Source organism: Nerophis lumbriciformis, linkage group LG27 (genome assembly GCF_033978685.3).
Source record: "Nerophis lumbriciformis linkage group LG27, RoL_Nlum_v2.1, whole genome shotgun sequence".
NCBI lineage: Eukaryota > Metazoa > Chordata > Actinopteri > Syngnathiformes > Syngnathidae > Nerophis > Nerophis lumbriciformis.
The window spans coordinates 21192894-21217500 of NC_084574.2; the positions used below are offsets into that span (position 1 = coordinate 21192894).

The window sequence follows — 24607 nt, forward strand, 5'->3', positions numbered from 1 at the left end:
AGATATCAGTTAGAACTGTACGCTACTTTATTTTAGAAATGGCAACAGCAGAGGATGAATGCCTCACAAGAAGACGATGGAGAAAAAGAAGCTTATTGACTACGGCGCGAACTACAATGGCGGACGTGTGCAAATTTTTGGGACTTTTGCAGATTCCAAGTACAAATTAGCAGGTACCATTAGGTAAGAAAAGCTGGTTTTGCATAATATTGCGAAACAAAACGGCAGATAATGTCTCCCAAAATGTGCCATTATGGGGTCCTTGTACACACACCATGATAATACCCGTATGTTGAAGCACAGTACGTCTGACTACGGTAACCAAAATGTGCCGACAATCCATCAAGCGGTGTGGCTTCGTAGCTTACCAAACTTGTACTAAACATTTTGACACATTTTTGAGCGCCATATGTAATGTTCTATATCCTCAATGAAACATCAAAGCTTTGGGCTTGCTTGCTTACGGATACTTGCTAGCGTCATTTATTAAACAGGTCTAAAAAAAACTGCAGTCCACATGTATCTCTTATGTGTGACTGCCATCTACTGGTCACACTTATCATAACACCATGTACCAAATAAAATTGATTCAAGGTTGGTAAGCACAACTAGAATTAATCCGTACATAAGGCGCACAAAAATAAAAGGATTTTAAGTGCGCCAAAAAACAAGGTATACTGTGTATATGTTCATATATATGTTCTGTCCCTATTTGTCAAATAGTGGAGCACATGTCCCTTACCTTGTGCCAGAATGTTCCACTGCATGACTCGAATAGCGCTGCTGTCGCCATCGCTTTGCGATATGAAAGTTCTGTGGTAGCGCGGTGGTCCGTCTCTGAGGGCCTCTTCGCACTGCTGCAGCACCTCCACGAGATCCAGGGGACTAACTGGGGACCCCTTCTGCTCCTGCACGACCAGGTAAAACACGTATAAACCACACTTCAAAGTCAGAGTAAGCGTAAGTAACTGTTGTTGGAGTTTAGAAGACAACCTGGCAGAAATCTGAATCGAGCGTTGTGTCCGCAGGCTGGTGAGGGTCCAGGTGGGTCAGAGGGAGGGGGGCCCGATGGCTACTGCTGAGAGTGTGAGCCAACGTGCTGTACAGCCTGGCGGGCCCTATACCCATTGGATAACCTGGTAATAAAGCCACAAATTGTTAGTGTCCTTGTATGCTTTACACTGAAAATATTCCATTTATTGTTTCGTATGATTTATTTGTTAGTTCCAACTGTACTGGTCCACATTACTCATGAATAAGAAGATTGGAATCTGTCGATGTTTCTAAAAATGTATGTGACCACCATTGTTGATCAATGCCTTTTAACGCTGATCACAAACGCAGATCCCCTCTCACTGATATCGTATTTATCCTTAGTCCCCCGGCTGACAAGTTAGCAGAAAAGGATGTGTGTCCAGACACGGTGTGGAGCCGATCCCCTAAATTAATAATAATCCCCTCCATTTTGGCAGATAAATATAATAAATATCATTATCAAGTATTGGGCTGAGGCTAAACATGTTACACATCGAGAGCAAGCAGGAGCAGGCAAGTTAAGAGCTAAACTAACCACTAAGATAGCTAGAATCAACACCAAGAAATAAGTGCTTTAAGAAGTGTAGATGGAACCAAATTACAGAAGATAATTAACAGGGAACTAACAAGTAGATTATTAAGAGTTAGAAAGGATAATATAACAATAACTGTTGGAGTGTCAGCATTGTCACAGTCAAAGGGCTGACAAGTTTCAGAAAATGACAAGAGTGAGACTTTAGTGGAATGATGCATTCAAATTTGTTTTTCTTTTTTTTTTTTTTAAAAACACAGATTTGGCCTGTTTTAACGTCGACTTATACTTAGGACAGATGTCCTCACCTCCAGCAGCTCTCCCTGGACTGTGGCCTTTAATGCTAGTCTTAATAACCAGAAATTAGAAAATCATTTCCATTTTTTTCTGCTAGCTCTTCTGTCTCATCTTCTGTCTCTGTGTTCTTAATTTGTATCTCTTCTCCGTCCTTACTGTCCTCCATCTCTTCTGACCTCACTTCATCTTCCAATGTTGCCAACCCCTCAGTAAGGAAAGTAGCTACTGACTGTCATAAAGGTTGCTCGATGACATCATTGCCTCGGCTACCTACTCAGTCTCATTAGATTCAGTTCTAAATTTGTCATGATCTCACATGACAATTTGGATTTTATTAGTAGTTTCTGTATGATTTCCAGCGCTCTTATGTTTGTTTTCCACTTAATGTTTGCCTCCACTTTTCTTGTCTGAGCGCTGGCTCCCTCATCCGTCCCTCATCGGGATTCTTTTTGTGCCAGCCCTGTCCTCTGGATCATTTTTGCTTTGTTTATTTGCTTCCCTGCTGCATAGCTTTCCCTATGCTTCCTCTGCACTGTTGCTTTTATTTTGTTCACTCTTCTTACACTTTGCCTATTGTCTCTGCATCTTGGGTTCCAGACCAACAACGATCATCACCAAAACGTAACAAAATCATCTTTTTATTGTAGTATTTTGGTTGTATAGTAATCCCTCGATTATCACATCTAATTGGTTCTGGGCCTGACCGTGGTTAAATGAATGTTCGCAAAGTAGGATTCTTATTATTAAATTGAATATTTTCTTTAAGCATAAAAACTTGTCTACGACTTTCTTAATGTTTTTTTAACAATACTACAGCATTCACATTTCCACTTATTTTACTCAATATAGCAGCTTTGAGTCGGACGTCCAGGTTCTCAGCATGACAATTACATGAAAATTCTTGCATCTTTTAATTAATTCTTCTAAACTCGAATTGGGTTTTGATGTTCTAAGAAGTTGTTCTGCCAAAAGTTGGTCAACTTGATAGTCAACAAGCTATCGCCGACATTAGCCGTTTTGTTAGCATTGGGTGGCGCATTGTTCAGGATTTTATTGATCGACAATGGCAACACTAAATTGGCCCTAGTGTGTGAATGTGAGTGTGAATGTTGTCTGTCTATCTGTGTTGGCCCTGCGATGAGGTGGCGACTTGTCCAGGGTGTACCCCGCCTTCCGCCCTAGTGCAGCTGAGATAGGCTCCAGCACCGCCCGCGACCCCAAAAGGGACAAGCGGTAGAAAATGGATGGATGGATGGACATCGAGCACATTAAAGGCTCACCAATGTGGAGATGTGTTATTGATGAGACAGGAAATGCAGCTAATGTGCATCAACAGTTTTAATGTCCACTTAACTAGAAAAACTGGCACGTAAAGGATAGCTCTGTCGGCATGGAAACAGAAGTTACTTTTGATAATATCTATCATGATCACGTACATGAAAGACTTCATTTAGGTCAACAATACTTAAAAATTTGCATACAAAAAAAAAAAGACTATGAAATTGTGAATGAAGCCGCAACATTTTAAGCATGATGTGATGTCTGTATAAATGTTTAATATTTTACTTTTTACTGCTACCACAACAGCCATGTTTGTCAATCAAAACATTTGATCTAAAAGGGCAACATTTTTTATTCAGTTTCTCTTCAATTTTTGCTTATGTTATCACCATATTTCTACACAATGCACATTGCTGCCACACTTTTTGAACACTGGTACAACTAGTTTATAATATCAGCTACAATAATAACCTCAACAGCCACATCCAGCAGGCGTAACTCATTGACCAAAGCAGCAGCTTTGAAACATGACATACACAAACATAATGTGGATTAGCATAAACACATGACCAACAACTAACTATCTTACCCATTGTTTCCATTATGTCCACTGTGTGTTCAAGATGGTTCTTTTTCCAAGTCCTGTTGTAAAGTTCAGTAAATTACGTGTAGCGTAGCAGAGGCTATCCAGAAGAGTGAGCAGATATCTGACTCAACAGAGTTTACTGCAGCCTATAAAGCCTCGGAGGGCGGAGACAACATTAGGAAATTGTGATGTCATCCAACCAAAGGCAAGGTCACATGACAGTGATTTAGGACATTTCATTTTCTTATTTAACTTTTTTTATTTTTTTTACTTAACTCATTGTAACAATTTTAGTGTTTTTTAATTCAACTGACATTAAATGAGTTAAATAAAAAAATATAAAAATAATGTAACAATGAGTATTATCATTTAATTTACCTAACTTAAATTATTTCTTTATTTAACTCACTGAAACTTTGTAGTTTTTTGCAACATTTATCAACTCGCAGTGGTTTGTAAATACAAACTAAACAAAATACCACTTATACAGTGCAACTGTATTTACAGGCATGTTTATTTCATTTTTTAGGAACATAAAAGGAAAAACATATATTTATTATACACTTCTCAAAAACATTTGATTGTGTAGGTGTGCCTAATGTTGTGACAGTTGTTGATGTGACAAATATTTAACAGTTTTACACTGCATTTTCTTATTTAATTGGGTCATCAGTTTTTCAATGTATTTGATATGTCTAAAAGATGTATTTAATTTTTCTTTTAAATTAAGTTGCATCTATTTATGCTTAATAAATGCACTGTTTTTTGCCTAATTCTTTGAAAAATACTTGTAAACTGCACTATTATTTAATTAAATTGTCAAAGTTTTTCAATGTATTTAATATTTTATAGACGTAGTTCTTGGATTTCTATTTCATGTATTTTTTTTGTCTTATTTTTTAGTTGTATTTTTTCTATTCCCGTCCAAAGTATTTCTCACCCCATCTGTCATGTCTGTGTGATCATGTTTTGTTTTAGTAATGTTCGGTTTAAATTTTGGACTTTTTGTGCACTTTTGTTTTGTTTTGTCACCATAGCAACCATTAGTTTCACCTGTCACGTCACGCACCTGTTCCACGTTTGGACTCATTGTGCACTCTTGTCACCATAGCAACCATTAGTTTTCACCTGTCACGTCACGCACCTGTTTCACGTTTTGAGTCACGCACCTGCTTTCACTAATCATGTCCATAGTATTTAAGTTCATTAATTTTCTGTTGTTCGTTCTGACGACATCCCCACATTTATGCTCCTGCACTCTCTCCACACCCGGATGACCCTTGCTACTCTTTTTTTCATGCCGGTTCCATGCCAAGTAAGTTTTGTTTGTTAAGCCACAGTTAGTGTTTTGTTTAATTGTTCATAGTTTCTGCCAATGTGCAAGTTTTGTGTTTAAAGTCTAGTTTTGTACCTCCGCCCCTGTGCGCGCTTTTCGTTTATTCCTTTTTTGATAGTTTAAATAAATCATGTATTTACCTTCACGCCATGACCAGTCCAGTTCATTTGCACCACGGGAGAACAAACCAAGCCAAAGTCCAAGTCCTGACAGATGTCGTCAGCAAAAAAGTTTTCCCGCAGATGACATCACGCCGCCGCCTTGTCATGACGTCACCCCACCCACTGGTGATGACGTCAGAGACCAAGATTTTTTTTTAAATTCTGTTAACTTTGTCTATCAGCCACCACCAAAGGACTTTTTTGCCAGAATCAGACACTTTCAGAACATTTTTTCACAGACCCGCTCACTGGGACAGTCCTTGCCCCCCAAGACTCAAGCCCCGCCCCCGTCACAAAATGTTTCTTTTTTTCCGCCCACACAACACCAGGTGGGGGAAAAAGAAATATTTTTGGACAATTTAGTGGGGAGGATTCTGCCCCCCCTCCTGACCTCCCTCCACCCACCCCTAAAAACGGTTCCAGACCGCGGGGAGCGCGTCTGGTATCCGCTCCTTGAGGGGGGGGCTAGGGCTGGGAACTGTACAGGTGGGGTGACTCAGCTTCGCCATGCCAAGCCGCAACCCCCAGCTAGACCACCTCCACCTGCACCAGTAGCTCCACGACGCCAAGCTCCGGTACCAGCTCCACGACGCCAAGCTCCGGTACCAGCTCCACGGCGCCAAGCTCCGGTACCAGCTCCACGACGCCAAGCTCCGGTACCAGCTCCACGACGCCAAGCTCCGGTACCAGCTCAACGACGCCAAGCTCCGGTACCAGCTCCACGACGCCAAGCTCCGGTACCAGCTCCACGACGCCAAGCTCCGGTACCAGCTCCACGACGCCAAGCTCCGGTACCAGCTCAACAAGTCCAAGACCAAGACCCTCCACGCCAAGCCCAAGACCAAGACCCTCCACGCCAAGACCCTCCACGCCAAGTGCCGCCAGTCGCAGCTCCACGACGCCAAGTGCCGCCAGTCGCAGCTTCACGACGCCAAGTGCCGCCAGTCGCAGCTTCACGACGCCAAGTGCCGCCAGTCGCAGCTTCACGACGCCAAGTGCCGCCAGTCGCAGCTTCACGACGCCAAGTGCCGCCAGTCGCAGCTTCACGACGCCAAGTGCCGCCAGTCGCAGCTTCACAACGCCAAGTGCCGCCAGTCGCAGCTTCACGACGCCAAGACCCGCCATGCCAAGACCAAGACCAAGACCCGCCATGCCAAGACCAAGACCAAGACCCGCCATGCCAAGACCAAGACCAAGACCCGCCATGCCAAGACCAAGACCCGCCATGCCAAGACCAAGACCCGCCATGCCAAGACCTAGACCAAGACCAAGACCCGCCATGCCAAGACCTAGACCAAGACCCGCCATGCCAAGACCAAGACCCGCCATGCCAAGACCAAGACCCGACATGCCAAGACCAAGACCCACGCCAAGACCAAGACCTATACCAAGACCCACGCCGAGCTTCGCCGCCTGACGCGCCACGCCGAGCTTCGCCGCCTGACGCGCCACGCCGAGCTTCGCCGCCTGACTCACCACGCCAAGCCACGCCTGCCACGATGACGACGCGCCTGCCTCCTCGTCGACCACGGATATGGCCGCTACCTGGTCGCCCGCCACGCCAAGTGCGCCCACCTCCCAGTCGGCCACGAATGTGGCCATTCCCTGGGCGCCCGCCTCGCCTACTGCAGCGGCGTTCCACTCGCCGTCGCCACCTAACTCTGCCCCGGTGGATACGGGGACACGTGGCCTGGCGACCCACCGCCATGTCCCCCTCCCGCCCTCCCATGACTCTTGTTGATATTTTCTGTTTTTGGACATCTGGGATCTGTCCGTAAGGGGGGATTCTGTCATGTCTGTGTGATCATGTTTTGTTTTAGTAATGTTCGGTTTAAATTTTGGACTTTTTGTGCACTTTTGTTTTGTCACCATAGCAACCATTAGTTTCACCTGTCACGTCACGCACCTGTTCCACGTTTGGACTCATTGTGCACTCTTGTCACCATAGCAACCATTAGTTTTCACCTGTCACGTCACGCACCTGTTTCACGTTTTGAGTCACGCACCTGCTTTCACTAATCATGTCCATAGTATTTAAGTTCATTCATTTTCTGTTGTTCGTTCTGACGACATCCCCGCATTTATGCTCCTGCATTCTCTCCACACCCGGATGACCCTTGCTACTCTTTTTTTCATGCCGGTTCCATGCCAAGTAAGTTTTGTTTGTTAAGCCACAGTTAAGAGTTTTGTTTAATTGTTCATAGTTTCTGCCAATGTGCAAGTTTTGTGTTTAAAGTCTAGTTTTGTACCTCCGCCCCTGTGCGCGCTTTTCGTTTATTCCTTTTTTGATAGTTTAAATAAATCATGTATTTACCTTCACGCCATGACCAGTCCAGTTCATTTGCACCACGGGAGAACAAACCAAGCCAAAGTCCAAGTCCTGACACCATCCAGTTTTGTTACATATTTTAAAGCAAAGTATCTCATTCTGAGGGTTATATTTTGCTGAGTAAAATGCTATTAACCAAGTTTATTTAATGAAAGTATATTGTTGGGACGGCGTGGCGAAGTTGGTAGAGTGGCCGTGCCAGTAATCGGAGGGTTGCTGGTTACTGGGGTTCAATCCCCACCTTCTACCATCCTAGTCACGTCCGTTGTGTCCTTGGGCAAGACACTTCACCCTTGCTCCTGATGGGTGTTGGTTAGCGCCTTGCATGGCAGCTCCCGCCATCAGTGTGTGAATGTGTGTGTGAATGGGTGAATGTGGAAATAGTGTCAAAGCGCTTTGAGTACCTTGAAGGTAGAAAAGCGCTATACAAGTATAACCCATTCATCATTTGAGAATAATTTTGTGTCTTTGTACTCTAATTAGAGTCTCAGGAAGACCGAGTCATACATGCCAAAGATGTTATAACTTCAATAATAGTACACTGGCTCATGACAACAATTGTCTGCATGTCATGAGGGAATGCGTGCGTATTCTCGGTTGGTGATTAAGCAACGACTTCCTTTGTGCTGAGCAACTCCCTTTTATTCAGGGAGTGTATTTTTCTAAAGTACATGACAAATGTTGCACAGAAATAGTAACAACTTAGCACAGTTCCTACAGTAACCCTTGACTTTATTGCCACATGACGAAATTTGTGCAGAATGTTCATTTTCTATAGTGCTTACCCTCATTTAGATCTTGGGTGAGCTGCAGCCTATCCTAGGTGACCTCGGGTGAAAGGTTCTGATATGCTAACACTGCACTGAATGTGACCAGAGCCAACCTAGCCAAGAAGATTACTCAAAATGTAAATAATGTAAACAATAAATTACTTTTTCTGCGATCAATAAAATGTAACAAAAGACACAAATTACAAAACCCAAAACCAGTGAAGTTGACAAGTTGTGTAATTCGTAAATAAAAACAAAATACAGTGATTTGCAAATCCTTTTCAACCTGTATTCAATTGAATAGACTGCAAAGACAAGATATTTAATGTTCGAACTGAGAAATTTCTTTTTTTTTGTGCAAATAATCATTAACTTAGAATTTAATGGCAGCAACCCATTGCAAAAAAGTTGGCACAGGGGCATTTTTACCACTGTGTTACATTGCCTTTCCTTTTAACAACACTCAGTAACTTCTTGCTTGATGTACAGCTTAAGTTGTTCAACAGTCCGGGGTCTCTGTTGTGGTATTTTAGGCTTCATATTGCGCCACACATTTTCAATGGGAGACAGCTTTAGACTGCAGGCAGGCCAGTCTAGTACCCGCACTCTTTTACTATGACGCCACGCTGTTGTACCACGTGGCTTGGCATTGTCTTGCTGAAATAAGCAGGGGCGTCCATGAAAAAGACCTTGTTTGGATGGCAACATATGTTGCTCCAAAACCTGTATGTACCTTTCAGCATTAATGGTGCCTTCACAGATGTGTCCACTTTACATCAGTCTATCTTAGATGAGCTCGGGCCCAGCGAAGCCGGCGGCGTTTCTGGGTGTTGTTGATAAATGGCTTTCGCTTTGCATAGTAGAGTTTTAACTTGCACTTACAGATGTAGGGACCAACTGTAGTTACTGACAGTGGTTTTCTGAAGTGTTCCTGAGCCTATGTGGTGATAACTTTTACACACTGATGTCGCCTGTTGATGCTGTACCGCCTAAAGTGATCGAAGGTCACGGGCATGCTTCTTACATGCAGTAATTTCTCCAGATTCTCTGAACCTTTTGATGATATTACGGACCGTAGATGGTAAAATCCCTAAATTCCTTGCAATAGCTGGTTGAGAAATGTTGTTCTTAAACTGTTCGACAATTTGCTCACGCATTTGCTCACAAAGTGGTGACCCTCGCCCCATCCTTGTTTGTGAATGACTGAGCATTTCATGAAAGCTGCTTTCATACCCAATCATGGCACCCACCTGTTCCCAATTAGCATGTTCACCTGTGGGATGTTCCAAATAAGTGTTTGATGAGCATTCCTCAACTTTCTCAGTCTTTTTTGGCACTTGTGACAGCTTTTTTGAAACATGTTGCAGGCATCAAATTCCAAATGAGCTAATATTTGCAAAAAATAACAAAGCTTTCCAGTTTGAACGTTAAATATCTTGTCTTTGCAGTCTATTCAATTGAATATAAGTTGAAAAGGATTTGCAAATCATTGTATTCTGTTTTTATTTACCATTTACACAACGTGCCAACTTCACTGGTTTTGGGTTTTGTACATGTAATATCAGAAGATCAGTGATTCTCAAACTGTGGTAGGTACTCGGGCTCCATCTAGTGTACAACAAAAATCACTTTATTGATATTCAAACACAGTGTCACTGTTCAAACCGTGTGTAATGTTACAGCGGCCAAAAACATTAAATATACTTGTTAAATAAAACCTCTGCCTTGTTTTAATGAATATTAAGGCCTACTACACTACTGTATTTTAATGTTGGTCATTATGGTAGTACTTAAAGAGCCAATGTTTTCTGAGATGGTACTTTGTGTAAAAAGTTTGAGAACCCTGCAGTAGATGATCGCATTTGGCCCACATATTCAAGTATTTTCAGTTTTAAACTTGAATTTTGAATAACGTTTAATGGTGAATTGAATGAAAAATGTATTTGATCAACATTTTTCAGCGAAAAGATTTGTATACTCTATGCCAAAAGACGCTGGGGCCGTGTAACGTTACCCCTATAAATAGCTCGGATCCACAGTTTTATTTTGTTACTAATATAACATTAATATAACAACTTATGGTGACTATGAAGTACCATTTAAAATGTGAAACTATGCAATTTGAAAGGCTAATTAGATAAAATGTCTAAAAAATAAATCAAGCACACAATACATGAGAAAAACATTTCTAACAAGGTGGTAACAACCATTGGAGTTTGTTTTGGGAAAAAGTGGAAAACTAAAAGCATGAATGAAAAAAAAAAGTTCATGATTAAAAAAGAAAAAAAATGGTGCATTAAAATAAATAACAAATAATGCGATGCATTGACCAAAAAGGGTAGTTGGGACAAAGCAACAAGACAAAATGGGAAGTCACGACAACAAATAGAGACTGTTGTCACAATTAATGGGTTGAATTTTTTTGAGTTACTGTAGAATTAAAAAATATAAATATATAAAATAGTAAACTTATAGGCAGTAAACATACAGTAAAGCTGCAAGCACCATCATCCTTTAGCAAATCCTTTATTTAAGTCGATGGCTTTATGGGATGCAAGATGACTAGGTGACATTTTAATTAAGGGACATATGGATTTCGGGTTCGATCCTGGGCTCCGGATCTTTCTGTGTGGAGTTTGCATGTTCTCCTCGTGATTGTGTGGGTTCCCTCCGGGTACTCTGGCTTCCTCCCACCTCCAAAGACATGCACCTGGGGATAGGTTGATTGGCAACACTAAATTGGCCCTAGTGTGTGAATGTGAGTGTGAATGTTGTCTGCCTATCTGTGTTGGCCCTGTGATGAGGTGGCGACTTGTCCAGGGTGTACGCCGCCTTCCGCCCGAATGCAGCTGAGATAGGCTCCAGCACCCCCCGCGACCCCGAATGGGACAAGCGGTCGAAAATGTGGATTTCATCATGATACATAGGGCTGGGTGTAAAACAATATCAATATATATCGCGATATAGACACGTAATCGATACCAATAAAAAATGCGTTCGATAAACCGTATGTTTTTTGGTCAAAAGAAACCAAAAAGAATGAAGCATGGTTGGTTGCATGAACAAAGGCACTCACAGTCTGGTAACCTCGTAAAACATAAAGTTGGTCAGTGAGCAATGGGAGGGACACGCTAAGCAGCCAATCACGTAACAGTATTAATTATCAGGTTTGGTCTTGCTGTTGATTCCTTGCACAAAGTGAGAAGAGAAAGTAAGAATGCTGCAGAGAGAACTTGTAGATTAAAAAGGGAAAATCACCTCGACAGTATGGCAGTTTTTTAGTCCTTCGCCACGCTCATCTTTTATTTTCAACCCTTGTCCGTTTGCAATTCGGATGTACGGAAACAACAGGTAGGAACTACAGTGTATAAAACAAATAACAATATAACAAATGTGCTACTTTAAAATAATATGTTGGTCCAATTATATTTAAATAATATTTACCGCATAACATAAATGTATTCCCACACTTAAATAAGAATAACAGAGCAAATAAATTTTATACAGACCATGTAACTTTCTGGCGGTAGACCTACAAAAAATTATTCTCAGGTTTGTCTGTTTACATTTCATGTTTACATAACTAGTGGTTATTTTGTTACATTTTATTAAGCATTTCTTATATATTCCTGATTTTTGCACCTTCATTTCCAGAGTGTGTTGTGATTTTAGAATTTTGTTTACATTGAGTGTTTTTCATGGTTGTGTTGACATTTCCTTTCTTTTCTGCCTTGATAGTTGAGGGGATTATACTCATGGAAAGGTTACATTTGAAATAAAAAAATTAACATTTGATATGTTTTTCTTCTGGTCCATATTTTCCGTAATTCATAAAAAATATCAATCATCGATATCGACCGATACAAAAAGACTTTTTGATACAGTTTTCAGCCATATTCATATCACACCAATTATTATAGAAGTCTGATATTGTACAAACCCCATTTCCATATGAGTTGGGAAATTGTGTTAGATGTAAATATAAACGGAATACAATGATTTGCAAATAATTTTCAACCCATATTCAATTGAATGCACTACAAAGACAATATATTTGATGTTCAAACTCATAAACTTTATTTTTTTTTTGCAAATAAGAATTAACTTAGAATTTCATGGCTGCAACACGTGCCAAAGTAGTTGGGAAAGGGCATGTTCACCACCGTGTTTTAACAACACTCAGTAAACGTTTGGGAACTGAGGAGACACATTTTTTAAGCTTCTCAGGTGGAATTCTTTCCCATTCTTGCTTGATGTACAGCTTAAGTTGTTCAACAGTCCGGGGGTCTCCGTTGTGGTATTTTAGGCTTCATAATGCGCCACACATTTTCAATGGGAGACAGGTCTGGACTACAGGCAGGCCAGTCTAGTACCCGCACTCTTTTACTATGAAGCCACGTTGATGTAACACGTAGCTTGGCATTGTCTTGCTGAAATAAACAGGGGCGTCCATGGTAACGTTGCTTGGATGGCAACATATGCTGCTCCAAAACCTGTATGTACCTTTCAGCATTAATGGCGCCTTCACAGATGTGTAAGTTACCCATGTCTTGGGCACGAATACACCCCCATACCATCACAGATGCTGGCTTTTCAACTTCACGCCTATAACAATCCGGATGGTTCTTTTCCTCTTTGGTCCGGAGGACACAACGTCCACAGTTTCCAAAAACTATTTGAAATGTGGACTCGTCAGACCACAGAACACTTTTCCACTTTGTATCAGTCCATCTTAGATGAGCTCAGGCCCAGCGAAGCCGACGGCGTTTCTGGGTGTTGTTGATAAACGGTTTTCGCCTTGCATAGGAGAGTTTTAACTTGCACTTACAGATGTAGCGACCAACTGTAGTTACTGACAGTGGGTTTCTAAAGTGTTCCTGAGCCCATGTGGTGATATCATTTACACACTGATGTCGCTTGTTGATGCAGTACAGCCTGAGGGATCGAAGGTCACGGGCTTAGCTGCTTACGTGCAGTGATTTCTCCAGATTCTCTGAACCCTTTGATGATATTACGGACCGTAGATGGTGAAATCCCTAAATTCCTTGCAATAGCTGGTTGAGAAAGGTTTTTCTTAAACTGTTCAACAATTTGCTCACACATTTGTTGACAAAGTGGTGACCCTCGCCCCATCCTTGTTTGTGAATGACTGAGCATTTCATGGAATCTACTTTTATACCCAATCATGGCACCCACCTGTTCCCAATTTGCCTGTTCACCTGTGGGATGTTCCAAATAAGTGTTTGATGAGCATTCCTCAACTTTATCAGTATTTACTGCCACCTTTCCCAACTTCTTTGTTACGTGTTGCTGGCATCAAATTCTAAAGTTAATGATTATTTGCAAAAAAAAAAAGTTTATCAGTTTGAACATCAAATATGTTGTCTTTGTAGCATATTCAACTGAATATGGGTTGAAAATGATTTGCAAATCATTGTATTCCGTTTATATTTACATCTAACACAATTTCCCAACTCATATGGAAACAGGGTGGGTAGTTTATTTGGGTATCTTGTTGCTTAGCAAGTAGTTAGAGGCTCCTCCGTATGGGACAGACTAATACATTCCTTCGTAAGCAGGCTTTTAACTTGAGTTCATTCGGAGTACCACCTAGGAGACTCAAATAAAAACAATTAACATTGTGGTTTCAAAATCACTCCGTGATCGAGCCATCATGAATGCTTATTTTGCCTTCGCACCTTTGCACCTTTTGAACGCCCTGTTCTCCCTCTGTTTTGTTTAGAAGTAGCATAGCACCGTGGTTAAAAAGTCAAAGTTCTTGGCTACCAAGACTGACTCGCATGCGGCATGTGTACACACCTTCGTACACACACACACACACACATACACACACACACACACACGTTATCAACCGCAGCTTACCACACACTTGTTAGTCTGTGGCAAGGTAATGTGTAGCAAACGTCACACGGCTGAGGTTTTATGCAGAGAAGTCAGGTTCTGACAACATGTGTGCGTGTGTGAGGGCATTTGCCTCATTCCATGACTGTGAAATGTATGTAGGTCATTTTTTATTCACTGTTATTTTCATTTTTCATGTTAAATCACCTATTTACTCCCTTTTTCCATATTTTGTTATGTTGCAGCCTTATTTCAAAATGGAATAAATGTATTCTCCTGAGAATTCTACACACACTACATAATAAAAACTTGACAAACACTTTTTTTAATATATATATGTTTGCATGTTTATGGAAAAAATGCTAAGAAATCGCATGTACATACTGTACTGTAAGTATTAAGTCTTGTAACCTTAAATGATACCACACCTATGGCACACTTATCTCTGGGCAGTTTCAATGTTGTGCTTGGAGATGATACCTGGGAAACATACAAACTTTACACAGAGATGTCCAGATAGAGATTCAAACCAAGATCGACATGCTAACTACGAGGCCACCGTGCCATCCATAAATATTTTTCAATTCTCAATGGTTATTTTCACAACTATTAGTTTTTTGTTGGGTTGTTCTTATTGTTTCACTGTTGATTTGTGTTGGCATTCTGCCCATGTTAAAACGGTTAGAAAAGCAAAGCCTACAAGTGGGTCTCAGACGAAATATTGGTGGACAACAGGTAGATACTTCACTGATCCAGAGGGAAGTTCGAGAGGACCGTATTTTTCAGCTTATAGGCTGCAAAATTAATTGAATTTTAATCATTATCACTATTTTGGCTACCACAATAAAATGAGGGTGATGGTCAGTGATATTAACATTTAAAATGCAGGCTCTGCTGCAAATCAAATCAAGCTCTTTCACGACCGCAGCGGCAGAGAACAAGCCTGTAAAGCTCGCGCCCGTCCACGCGAGAGACCATTGTGTGTGAGCACAAAACTCCATCACCATGCCGACCTGAAACATGAACATTAAGAGTATTATTATATTAACATTAACCAGGTTAAGGTTGCTGCAGCCGATCGCTTCATTTCACTTCTGTGTAATCTTTAGGACCACACTGCTGCTGATAGATGGCGACAGGTGTGGGCAATATTGGAGACAGACGCATTCGTCCCACTCAAAAAGTATACCGCAAAGGAGAAAATTATTTTTGATGCTGCTTTCATTTTGAAAGCGCAACACAGGATCCTGTCACTGGTCGCTCCTTCACTCACCAGCTCTGACTCAGAGTGTTAAGGACGGGAGAGAACATTCAGCAGACGATCTTTAAGGAATGTTGGCAACAACTTGTTTAAAAAGTCCTGCCGTTTGTTTACTGGGATGGTCACTCGTCTTTTATTTCATTGCTAACGTTGTCAGTGTTGCCAATAACATCAACACTAGCTAAAATCTCAATGAACTGAAGGCAGGCTGTAAAATGACAGCAGCTAGTTGTCAGTGAGGCACAAAGCTTGTGTATTAAATGTGAGAGGTATCACTCCTAATTATTTTTGTTGGCCAAACTGTTGCACTGATCCGCATGGTGTTGTTGGAGAAGAACAAAGCTTGTTTATTAGACGTTATCCTCATTGGCCAAACTGCTTTGTGTTTAAAATTGATGTCAAAAAGTAAACACCATGTTTTTTACGTTGTGTGTAGTGTTTTTCATGTCAAAAAGTTATTACTTAAAAAAATAGTTTGTGTGACATAGTGCTTTGTGAATGTTTTGCAGTGTGTAGTTATTTCCCATATGAAATTTGTGCACAAACTCTTTTTGGATCCGTCCGGTTACCACTATGTATGTGCTCCCCTATGTTAAACGTATCCCTTGTACTGTTTGTCTCGGCGTTGCACAAACAGGACGAACAGCGAACCCTTTCCTTGGAATGGCACTAAAAGGACTAACAGCTTGCCATCGTGCTAAAGAAAATCTAAAAACATTTTACCATCAAGTGCCAACATTTCTTGCAGTTGTCGCTCCGTAGGAATCTATTCATCAATTGTAGGTTGTATTTTTTTATGTCTTCCAATGCGGCATATATTTTCTAGATCTTAAAGAACTCATTTAAAATAATTGAGAACATCTGGTCATTTTAGTAGGGCATTATTCATACTTAGACCTTGGAGTTTCTGACGCACAGGAGTTGTCACGGAAAGAGGATTCAGACCTAGTATTGACATATTCAACTAGATATTTCCATTCACTGAGTTTTCCTACGTCCCCTCATGTAATCATACATGGATGTAAGATTAAGTGTAAGATTATTAGTATTGTGATTTTTTTTTTTAGTTTTTCCATTTTTTTTGATTGGGAGAGGTTGGGTCCACATTATTTTTTTAACTTATTTTGGATACTTGGCATCCCAGTGTGGCAAGGTCACATGACCACTAAGTTTTTGCTCTTCTCAGTCATTTTCGTTCTTGTTGGCCGTTTCTGCAGCGGCATTGTCCACATTTGAATTTGTACCGACGTTATGTAACCCTAACCCAGTCCTTCTCAAATAGTGGGGCGGCCGTGTGACCTCGGGGAACATGCTTTTTTTTGTCGTATCAGATTATGATGAAGCATATGTAGCACTTGGCTTCACTGTAACCACGACGTGTTGTTTCCTTTAATGTTAATAAGCTTAGAATGTTACGCAGAGAGGTATAGTTATAACAAAGTACCAGACAAATTATACTATTTATAGTCACGGTGGAGAGGGTGGGGCGCAAAATATATTCTTCTTCCAAAGGGGGGCCTAACATAAAATAATTGAGAATCACTGCCCTAAGCAGTCCAAGAATTCTCGGTTCGCAGTAAGTCTTTGTCTCAATTTGGTCCCTGGTCGGTTCTTTGTAGTTCACAGCAGTTATTCTTAGCGCTGCTTTCGATACCGTCGATCATAATATTTTATTAGAGCGTATCAAAACACGTATTGGTATGTCAGACTTAGCTTTGTCGTGGTTTAACTCTCATCTTACTGACAGGATGCAATGCGTCTCCCATAATAATGTGACCTCGGACTATGTTAAGGTAACGTGCGGAGTTCCTCAGGGTTCGGTTCTTGGCCCTGCAGTCTTTAGTATTTACATGCTGCCGCTAGGCGACATCATACGCAAATACGGTGTTAGCTTTCATTGTTATGCTGATGACACCCAACTCTACATGCCCCTAAAGCTGACCAACATGCCGGATTGTAGTCAGCTGGAGGCGTGTCTTAATGAAATTAAACAATGGATGTCCGCTAACTTCTTGCAACTCAACGCCAAGAAAACGGAAATGCTGATTATCGGTCCTGCTAAACACCGACATTTATTTAATAATACCACCTTAACATTTGACAACCAAACAATTACACAAGGCGAATCAGTAAAGAATCTGGGTATTATCTTCGACCCAACTCTCTCGTTTGAATCACACATTAAGAGTGTTACTAAAACGGCCTTCTTCCATCTCCGTAATATCGCTAAAATTCGTTCTATTTTATCCACTAGCGACGCTGAGATCATTATTCATGCGTTCGTTACGTCTCGTCTCGACTACTGTAACGTATTATTTTCGGGTCTCCCTATGTCTAGCATTAAAAAATTACAGTTGGTACAAAATGCGGCTGCTAGACTTTTGACAAGAACAAGAAAGTTTGATCATATTACGCCTATACTGGCTCACCTGCACTGGCTTCCTGTGCACTTAAGATGTGACTTTAAGGTTTTACTACTTACGTATAAAATACTACACGGTCTAGCTCCGTCCTATCTTGTCGATTGCATTGTACCATATGTCCCGGCAAGAAATCTGCGTTCAAAGAACTCCGGCTTATTAGTGATTCCCAGAGCCCAAAAAAAGTCTGCGGGCTATAGAGCGTTTTCTATTCGGGCTCCAGTACTATGGAATGCCCTCCCGGTAACAATTAGAGATGCTACCTCAGTAGAAGCATTTAAGTCCCATCTTAAAACTCATTTGTATACTCTAGCCTTTAAATAGCCCCCCTGTTAGACCAGTTGATCTGCCGTTTCTTTTCTTTTCTCCTCTGCTCCCCTTTTCCTTGAGGGGGGGGGGGGGGGGGGGGGGGGGGCACAGGTCCGGTGGCCATGGATGAAGTGCTGGCTGTCCAGAGTCGGGACCCGGGGTGGACCACTCGCCTGTGCATCGGCTGGGAACATCTCTACGCTGCTGACCCGTCTCCGCTCAGAATGGTGTCCTGCTGGCCCCACTATGGACTGGACTCTTACTATTATGTTGGATCCACTATGGACTGGACTCTCACAATATTATGTCAGACCCACTCGACATCCATTGCTTTCGGTCTCCCCTAGAGGGGGGGGGTTACCCACATATGCGGTCCTCTCCAAGGTTTCTCATAGTCATTCACATCGACGTCCCACTGGGGTGAGTTTTTCCTTGCCCTTATGTGGGCTTTGTACCGAGGATGTCGTTGTGGCTTGTGCAGCCCTTTGAGACACTTGTGATTTAGGGCTATATAAATAAAGATTGATTGATTGATTGATTGATATTCTCATGGAGTGAGAAAGATATGTCTTACTATGTTTCGTTACTTCTTGTTATCCAAACAAATTTTGGGGGTGAGCCTGTTACCCTAATAAAACAAGACTATGTCCAGTTCAACTGTCTCAACAACTAGTGGAGCTCACTAAGAAGCCATATTTGAGGCTGGTGAGTAGTTAAATTTTTTCAGGTGTTTTTATTTCTTCCAGTTTGACATTTAGAAATTATTTTTTCAACTTTTTTGGTGCGATGAGCTCGTCCACTTTGGCAATTTCGTCTAGACCGTAGCATACACATGTATATGTTCCTGTTCCTTCTGGAGTTTTCATCATAACTGTGGGAGTGTATTTCTTTCTGTCAACTTTTGTGATTCTCTCTCCTACCCTTTACACATCTATACTAACATTGTTCCTCTCTAATCCCAGCCTACAAGCAACTTTGTGGGTAATTTAGTTTGTGTCAAATCCAAGAGCAAATAGTGTTCCAATCTTTTGACCCCCATCTGAAGTCACCTACAGCATCATCGAAAGGACGGGTAACTCCAGTTCACCATGATTGGAAGTACTTGATCAGTTTGGAAAACCTTTCTTGACTTTTGCATCTTCAGGTTCGTTTAGTTTACTTTATTTTTGTTCACTAATAGATTTTCTCAATGGATCTTTTCTTATTCCTTTTTCCTTGTATTGGGCAAAAAAGGTAATGATGATCTGTCATGCAACTCCTGTTTTTGCAAATATATGAGCTATTGCAGTCTTCTTCATCTCCACGGTATCCCAGACACAATTGACAGGTTCCCAGTTTTTCTACAATAACTTATTTTCATGAAGTTGGAGTCCTTTAAATCGTTTACATCATAATATGTGTCGTCACTACATACAACACAAGTGTTTTTGGAATTCACTGGATTGTCTTTGCTTGAGGGTTTTGTAAATACTTGCTTCCTTTCACATGAGTTGTCTTTGTTTTTTTTGCCAAACAATGTGCATCAGATTCTTTCAAGGATACTTTCTCGAGCTTTCAGAAATGACAATTCGGTGAATTTGTTGGATGTTAAGACATTATTCAGTTTATTATTAAAGATCAACCAACTTTCTTGGATGGATTTAGGTAGTTTATTTTGGACGGATAGTACAACAAGAGGATTTACCGTTGCATCAATATTTCCTAATTCAGTTAAATCCATCCATCCATTTTCTACCGCTTAAATGGTGTCGCAGGGGGTGCTGGAGCCTATCTCAGCTGCATTCGGGCAGAAGGTTGGGTACACCCTGGACAAGTCGCCACCTCATCACAGGGCCAACTCAGTTCAATTAGCTAGAGCTTTTTACATGTTTTAATGAGTTAAATTACTTTTTTGTATGGTTTCACTTCAAGTACCGGTAAGTCCCTTTAGTTCTTGTCTTGACTTGTCCTGTATTTGTTTTTCAAAACTCCAAATACACTAGATCTTCAATAGTGCTGTAGGATTTTAGTTTCAGATCTGTTATGATCTGTTTATCCAAGCTATCAGTTTCATAGGTTCATCTGTTTTATATGGGTTCCTTTGTTTTTGTAGAGATTTACAACCGTTTTCCGTCTGTAAAAGTCTCTACTGCAGCTGTTAAAGATGGGTAGACAAGCTTTTAAAATTTTTACAGATTGAATTTCTGGTCGGGGCACTGAACCTCTTCTGTAGTTGATGTTTCAACAGCATGTGGAATACTAAACTGGATTTTTTCACAACTCAATTTCATCTCTGGTCTCTTAAACAGTCTGCACTCGGTTATTCAGTTCCTTAAATTGATCCACTGGCTGACATAGCTTTAGTTGCTTCATTTACCTGTTTTTCACAGATTTCTTGGAGTAGTACTTTGACAACTTGGTTTAGGTCAACAGTGGATACTTGTTTAATGTCATTGCAGCTTCATTCAGTCCCTTTAATTATTGATATGAGATCGTTTACACTATACTTTCTTAGCCCAAACAATCTTTTTGGCTTCTTTGCGCTGTTTCATTTTCTCCAATCAGTTTTCCAAATACTCCTCAAAAGCTATTTGTTCTTTATCTTCTAAAGTTTCGAATTAGAGTTTAGTATTGTAGTCTTCACTAGTGTCAAGGAATCTGTTAATGAATTCCTCATTCAACTCTTGTTCCCTCATGCTGCTTACCTTTCTAATGATGAGGTCAGCTTTCCTTGTAAAATGAAATTAATGAAAAAAATCAATAAATGAATGAAACTGTCTTACACCAAGAGGCATATCTAAAGGTTCGTAAACCGAAAAGTTCGCAAACAGAGGGGTTCGTTAATCAAGGTTACAATGTTTTAGATCTACCGGTAGTTAGTCTGCGGGCTGGAGCACTGGGATAGATAATTAGTAGTTAAACATGTATTGCTAACATTTTTGCAGCAGATTTCTAAAAGCAGCAGAACATTCCACAGAGCATCTTTGTATTTTTTATTTGTACAGTATGTCTTTTAAAACAACACACTGGTCATACAGATGATCTTTGGCAAGTGATTTTTTAGGTTTTTTTGGGTTTTTTTTAGCAGAGCGCTCTCCTGTCACACTAATGATCTTTGGCAAACAGGACTTTTTGACACCACATAAACAAGATAAAAACATGGAAGTCCTAAAAGTTGTAAGTTAAAGTCCTGCCTCCTGGTCCTTAGAGCAGTTCTTCTCAAATAGCCATTTCAGCCATCATGTAGTATTATACTTCAAACCCCGCTGCGAATTACAAAACTTGCTCATTGCAGCCATTAATCCTGACTTCCTCATTTCGATTAAAAAAAGAATCAGCACTAATTGTTTTGTTCATTTTGTTTTGAAGGTTGAGTTGTTTATATATTGTGCTCTATAGCTAATGTCGCTGATCAATTTGAATGTATTATCATTTATTGAGTATATTTCATTTTATTTTTCAATATCAAATGGTTCAAGTCTACTTTTAAGTTTAAACAGGGAATTTAAGGCATTGAAGCTTAGCGATGGCTATGTTAAACAAAACTAAAACTGAACTGGCTGAAAAGTAAACAAAAACAGAATGCTGGACGACAGCAAAGACTTACAGCGTGTGGAGCAGACGGCGTCCACAAATTACATCCGTACATGATAATCAACACCAAAATAGGAGCGCAAGACAAGAACTAAAACACGACACACAAGAAAACACCAAAAAAACAGGTCGGGTTGTGACAGTACACCTACTTTGAGACAAGAGCTATAGTGATGCATGGTTGGTTATGGTTTGAATTTGTATCCGACAATTGTGAGAAAGACTTTTTACTGTCAATATCGGCTGCTAAGTTTCATTTTTTTAAAGTTTTCTGCCGGTGGCGCATTTTTTCAATGGAAAAAAATATGTCTCGGCTCAGAAAAAGTTGAAAAACGCTGGTCTAGTGAGACAGGTCTAAGTTAAGTAGGAGAAATTTCAGTTGTTTATAAATTATTTCATGTTTCTCTGTGGCCCGGTAGTAAATGGCTCACGGACCGGTACCGGGCACCGGACCGGTGGTTGGGGACCACTGCTGTAAATTATCAAGTAACTACTAGTGCTTGAAAACCGTTTGAACTCATGAAGTATGCCCACAAAAACATCACAATGTTATATGTAAAATATACACACCCACTGAGTTTCATCCGGGCAGGATGAGTTTGCAAATACTATCGACACACATTCATGTTTTTTGTGCAAACTTACTTTGTTTTCGTCACTTCGCTGCCGTCTTGTTGTGGCCTGGTGTTGTTTTGATAGGGCGAGGACCTCACGACGGTCATAGATGTCCGAGGATAATGCCTGTTTTGTCTTCATTCTGCAAGGTCATCGTAAAAACGCAATTCTGCCCCCTGCTGAATAGTAATGGTAACCTGCTTCACATCGTAACAGGGAAGGCAATTTTATTTATTGATCTCAATACGTATTGAAAGACAATTTAAAGTGCTTTACAGATGCCTAAAATTACAAGGCACATGTACTTCCTCCCACCCCCAAAGACATGCACTTAGGGATAGGTTTTTATTAGGGATGTCCGATAATGGCTTTTTGCCGATATCCGATATTCCGATATTGTCCAACTCTTTAATTACCGATATATGCAGTCGTGGAATTAACACATTATGCCTAATTTGGACAACCAAGTATGGTGAAAATAAGGTACTTTTTTTTTAATTAATAAAATAAGATAAATAAATTAAAAACATTTTCTTAAATAAAAAAGAAAGTAAAACAGTTACATAGAAACTAGTAATTAATGAAAATGAGTAAAATTAACTGTTAAAGGTTAGTACTGTTAGTGGACCAGCAGCACGCACAATCATGTGTGCTTACGGACTGTATCCCTTGCAGACTGTATTGATATATATTGATATATAATGTAGAAACCAGAATATTAATAACAGAAAGAAACAACCCTTTTGTGTGAATGAGTGTAAATGGGGGAGGGAGGTTTTTTGGGTTGGTGCACTAATTGTAAGTGTATCTTGTGTTTTTTATGTTGATTTAATAAAAAAATAAAATAAAAAAAAAAGGATACCGATAAAAAAACAAAACGATACCGATAATTTCTGATATTATATTTTAACGCATCTCTAGTTTTTATTTATTATTTTTTATTTTTTTATTTTTCTATTTTATTGAACAACAAACATACATTTTTAATTCACACAAAAGTCAAGGCACTTTCAACATCAAGGAAAGAAAACAAAAGCAAATACAGAGAGTATAAAATATAATAAATAATAAAAAATATGACCAAAAAAATGACAAAAAGGGCTACCTAAATCATTTTAAAAAAATGTAACAAATATATCAATTTAAGGGCTTTTGTACTCTTAATTATTCTCCAAGATTTGATTGATAATTGTAAACCATTAAGCCAATTAGAAAATGTAGGCCTCGCTTTCATAAATCGACATTTATGTAGAAACATTTTAGCCTGGAGCATAATAATGTTGACAAAACATTTCTATGTTATGCAGAATGAAAGACACAAACGCCTCCATCCTTTCAAAATTGGCTGCATGACCTTGTTTCAGTTATACATAAGGAGAAACTGCGATACAGCGGACAATCTGCTCAAAGAAAATGAGAGGACTCCTGGGGCCCTGTGATGAAATATCTTGACTGCAAAAGTCAATAGACTGGTTTGGTCAGATGGTTAAAGTATGAATTATTGTTATTATTATTAGTATCTATTTTTTATTATTATTTATTTTTTGTTTTTATTTAAAATTTTTTAATTTTGGATTTTTTCTAGTTCATGCAAGCGTCTCTCAATGAATGTGTGAATGTGTGTGTGTGTGGGAGGGTTGTTTTGCTTTGTCTTGTGTGTTTTGTTTTTTTCCTCTGTTTGTGAGATGTTTTGGCTGGTCTTATTTTTGGAAAATAATTTATAAAAATATAAAAAAATTAAAAAAACATTTCTATGTTACAGTCGTTTATTAAAAAAAACCCAAATATGATCTCTTCTATAGAGAATGGGGACATCTCCACACCCTTGTCTCTCAGCCAATCTCTGATCTCCTCCCAAAACACATGTACACTCTCACATCCCACAAAAAGATGATTGACATCCTCTACAGCTCCACATATATAACAGCCATCAACCTCCATGTTCAATTTAAGTTTGAAAAAAAATCCTTTGAAGGGTATATTCCATTAACCTGGGGATAGGTTGATTGGTAACACTAAATTGGCCTTAGTGTGTAAATGTGAGGGTTTTTAACATTGTCAAAAATAATGTTTACAATTGCAACAATCCTGTGTTTTAACATGTAACATTTTACTAAATGTGTGATTGGGAAAGCAAAGCATAAAGAACGTATTCAAATAAAATGAGTGTCGTAAACAGACATTGCGGTGTTCCGCCCACTAGAGGGCGCTTTAAGTTCATTTGTTGTTTTGTAGACGAC

At 40.0% G+C, this 24607-nt stretch overlaps 1 protein-coding gene across 2 annotated transcripts in view; it reads right to left on the reverse strand.

Annotated features, from left to right (window-relative positions):
* Positions 1–22476, reverse strand: part of noctb (nocturnin b) — a 30037-nt gene extending 7561 nt beyond the window's left edge. The window contains exons 1-3 of one of the 2 annotated variants that reach the window (XM_061988391.1): positions 22398–22476; positions 994–1136; positions 743–908 (exon numbers count right to left, since the gene is read on the reverse strand). In XM_061988391.1, coding sequence (XP_061844375.1) covers positions 743–908; positions 994–1128 — 301 coding nt within the window. In that variant the 5' untranslated portion in view covers positions 1129–1136; positions 22398–22476. Of the gene's footprint in view, positions 1–742; positions 909–993; positions 1137–3734; positions 3872–22397 lie in introns of those variants that run through there. The other variant, XM_061988390.1, reaches the window with a different exon arrangement.
* Positions 22477–24607: the final 2131 nt, after the last annotated feature.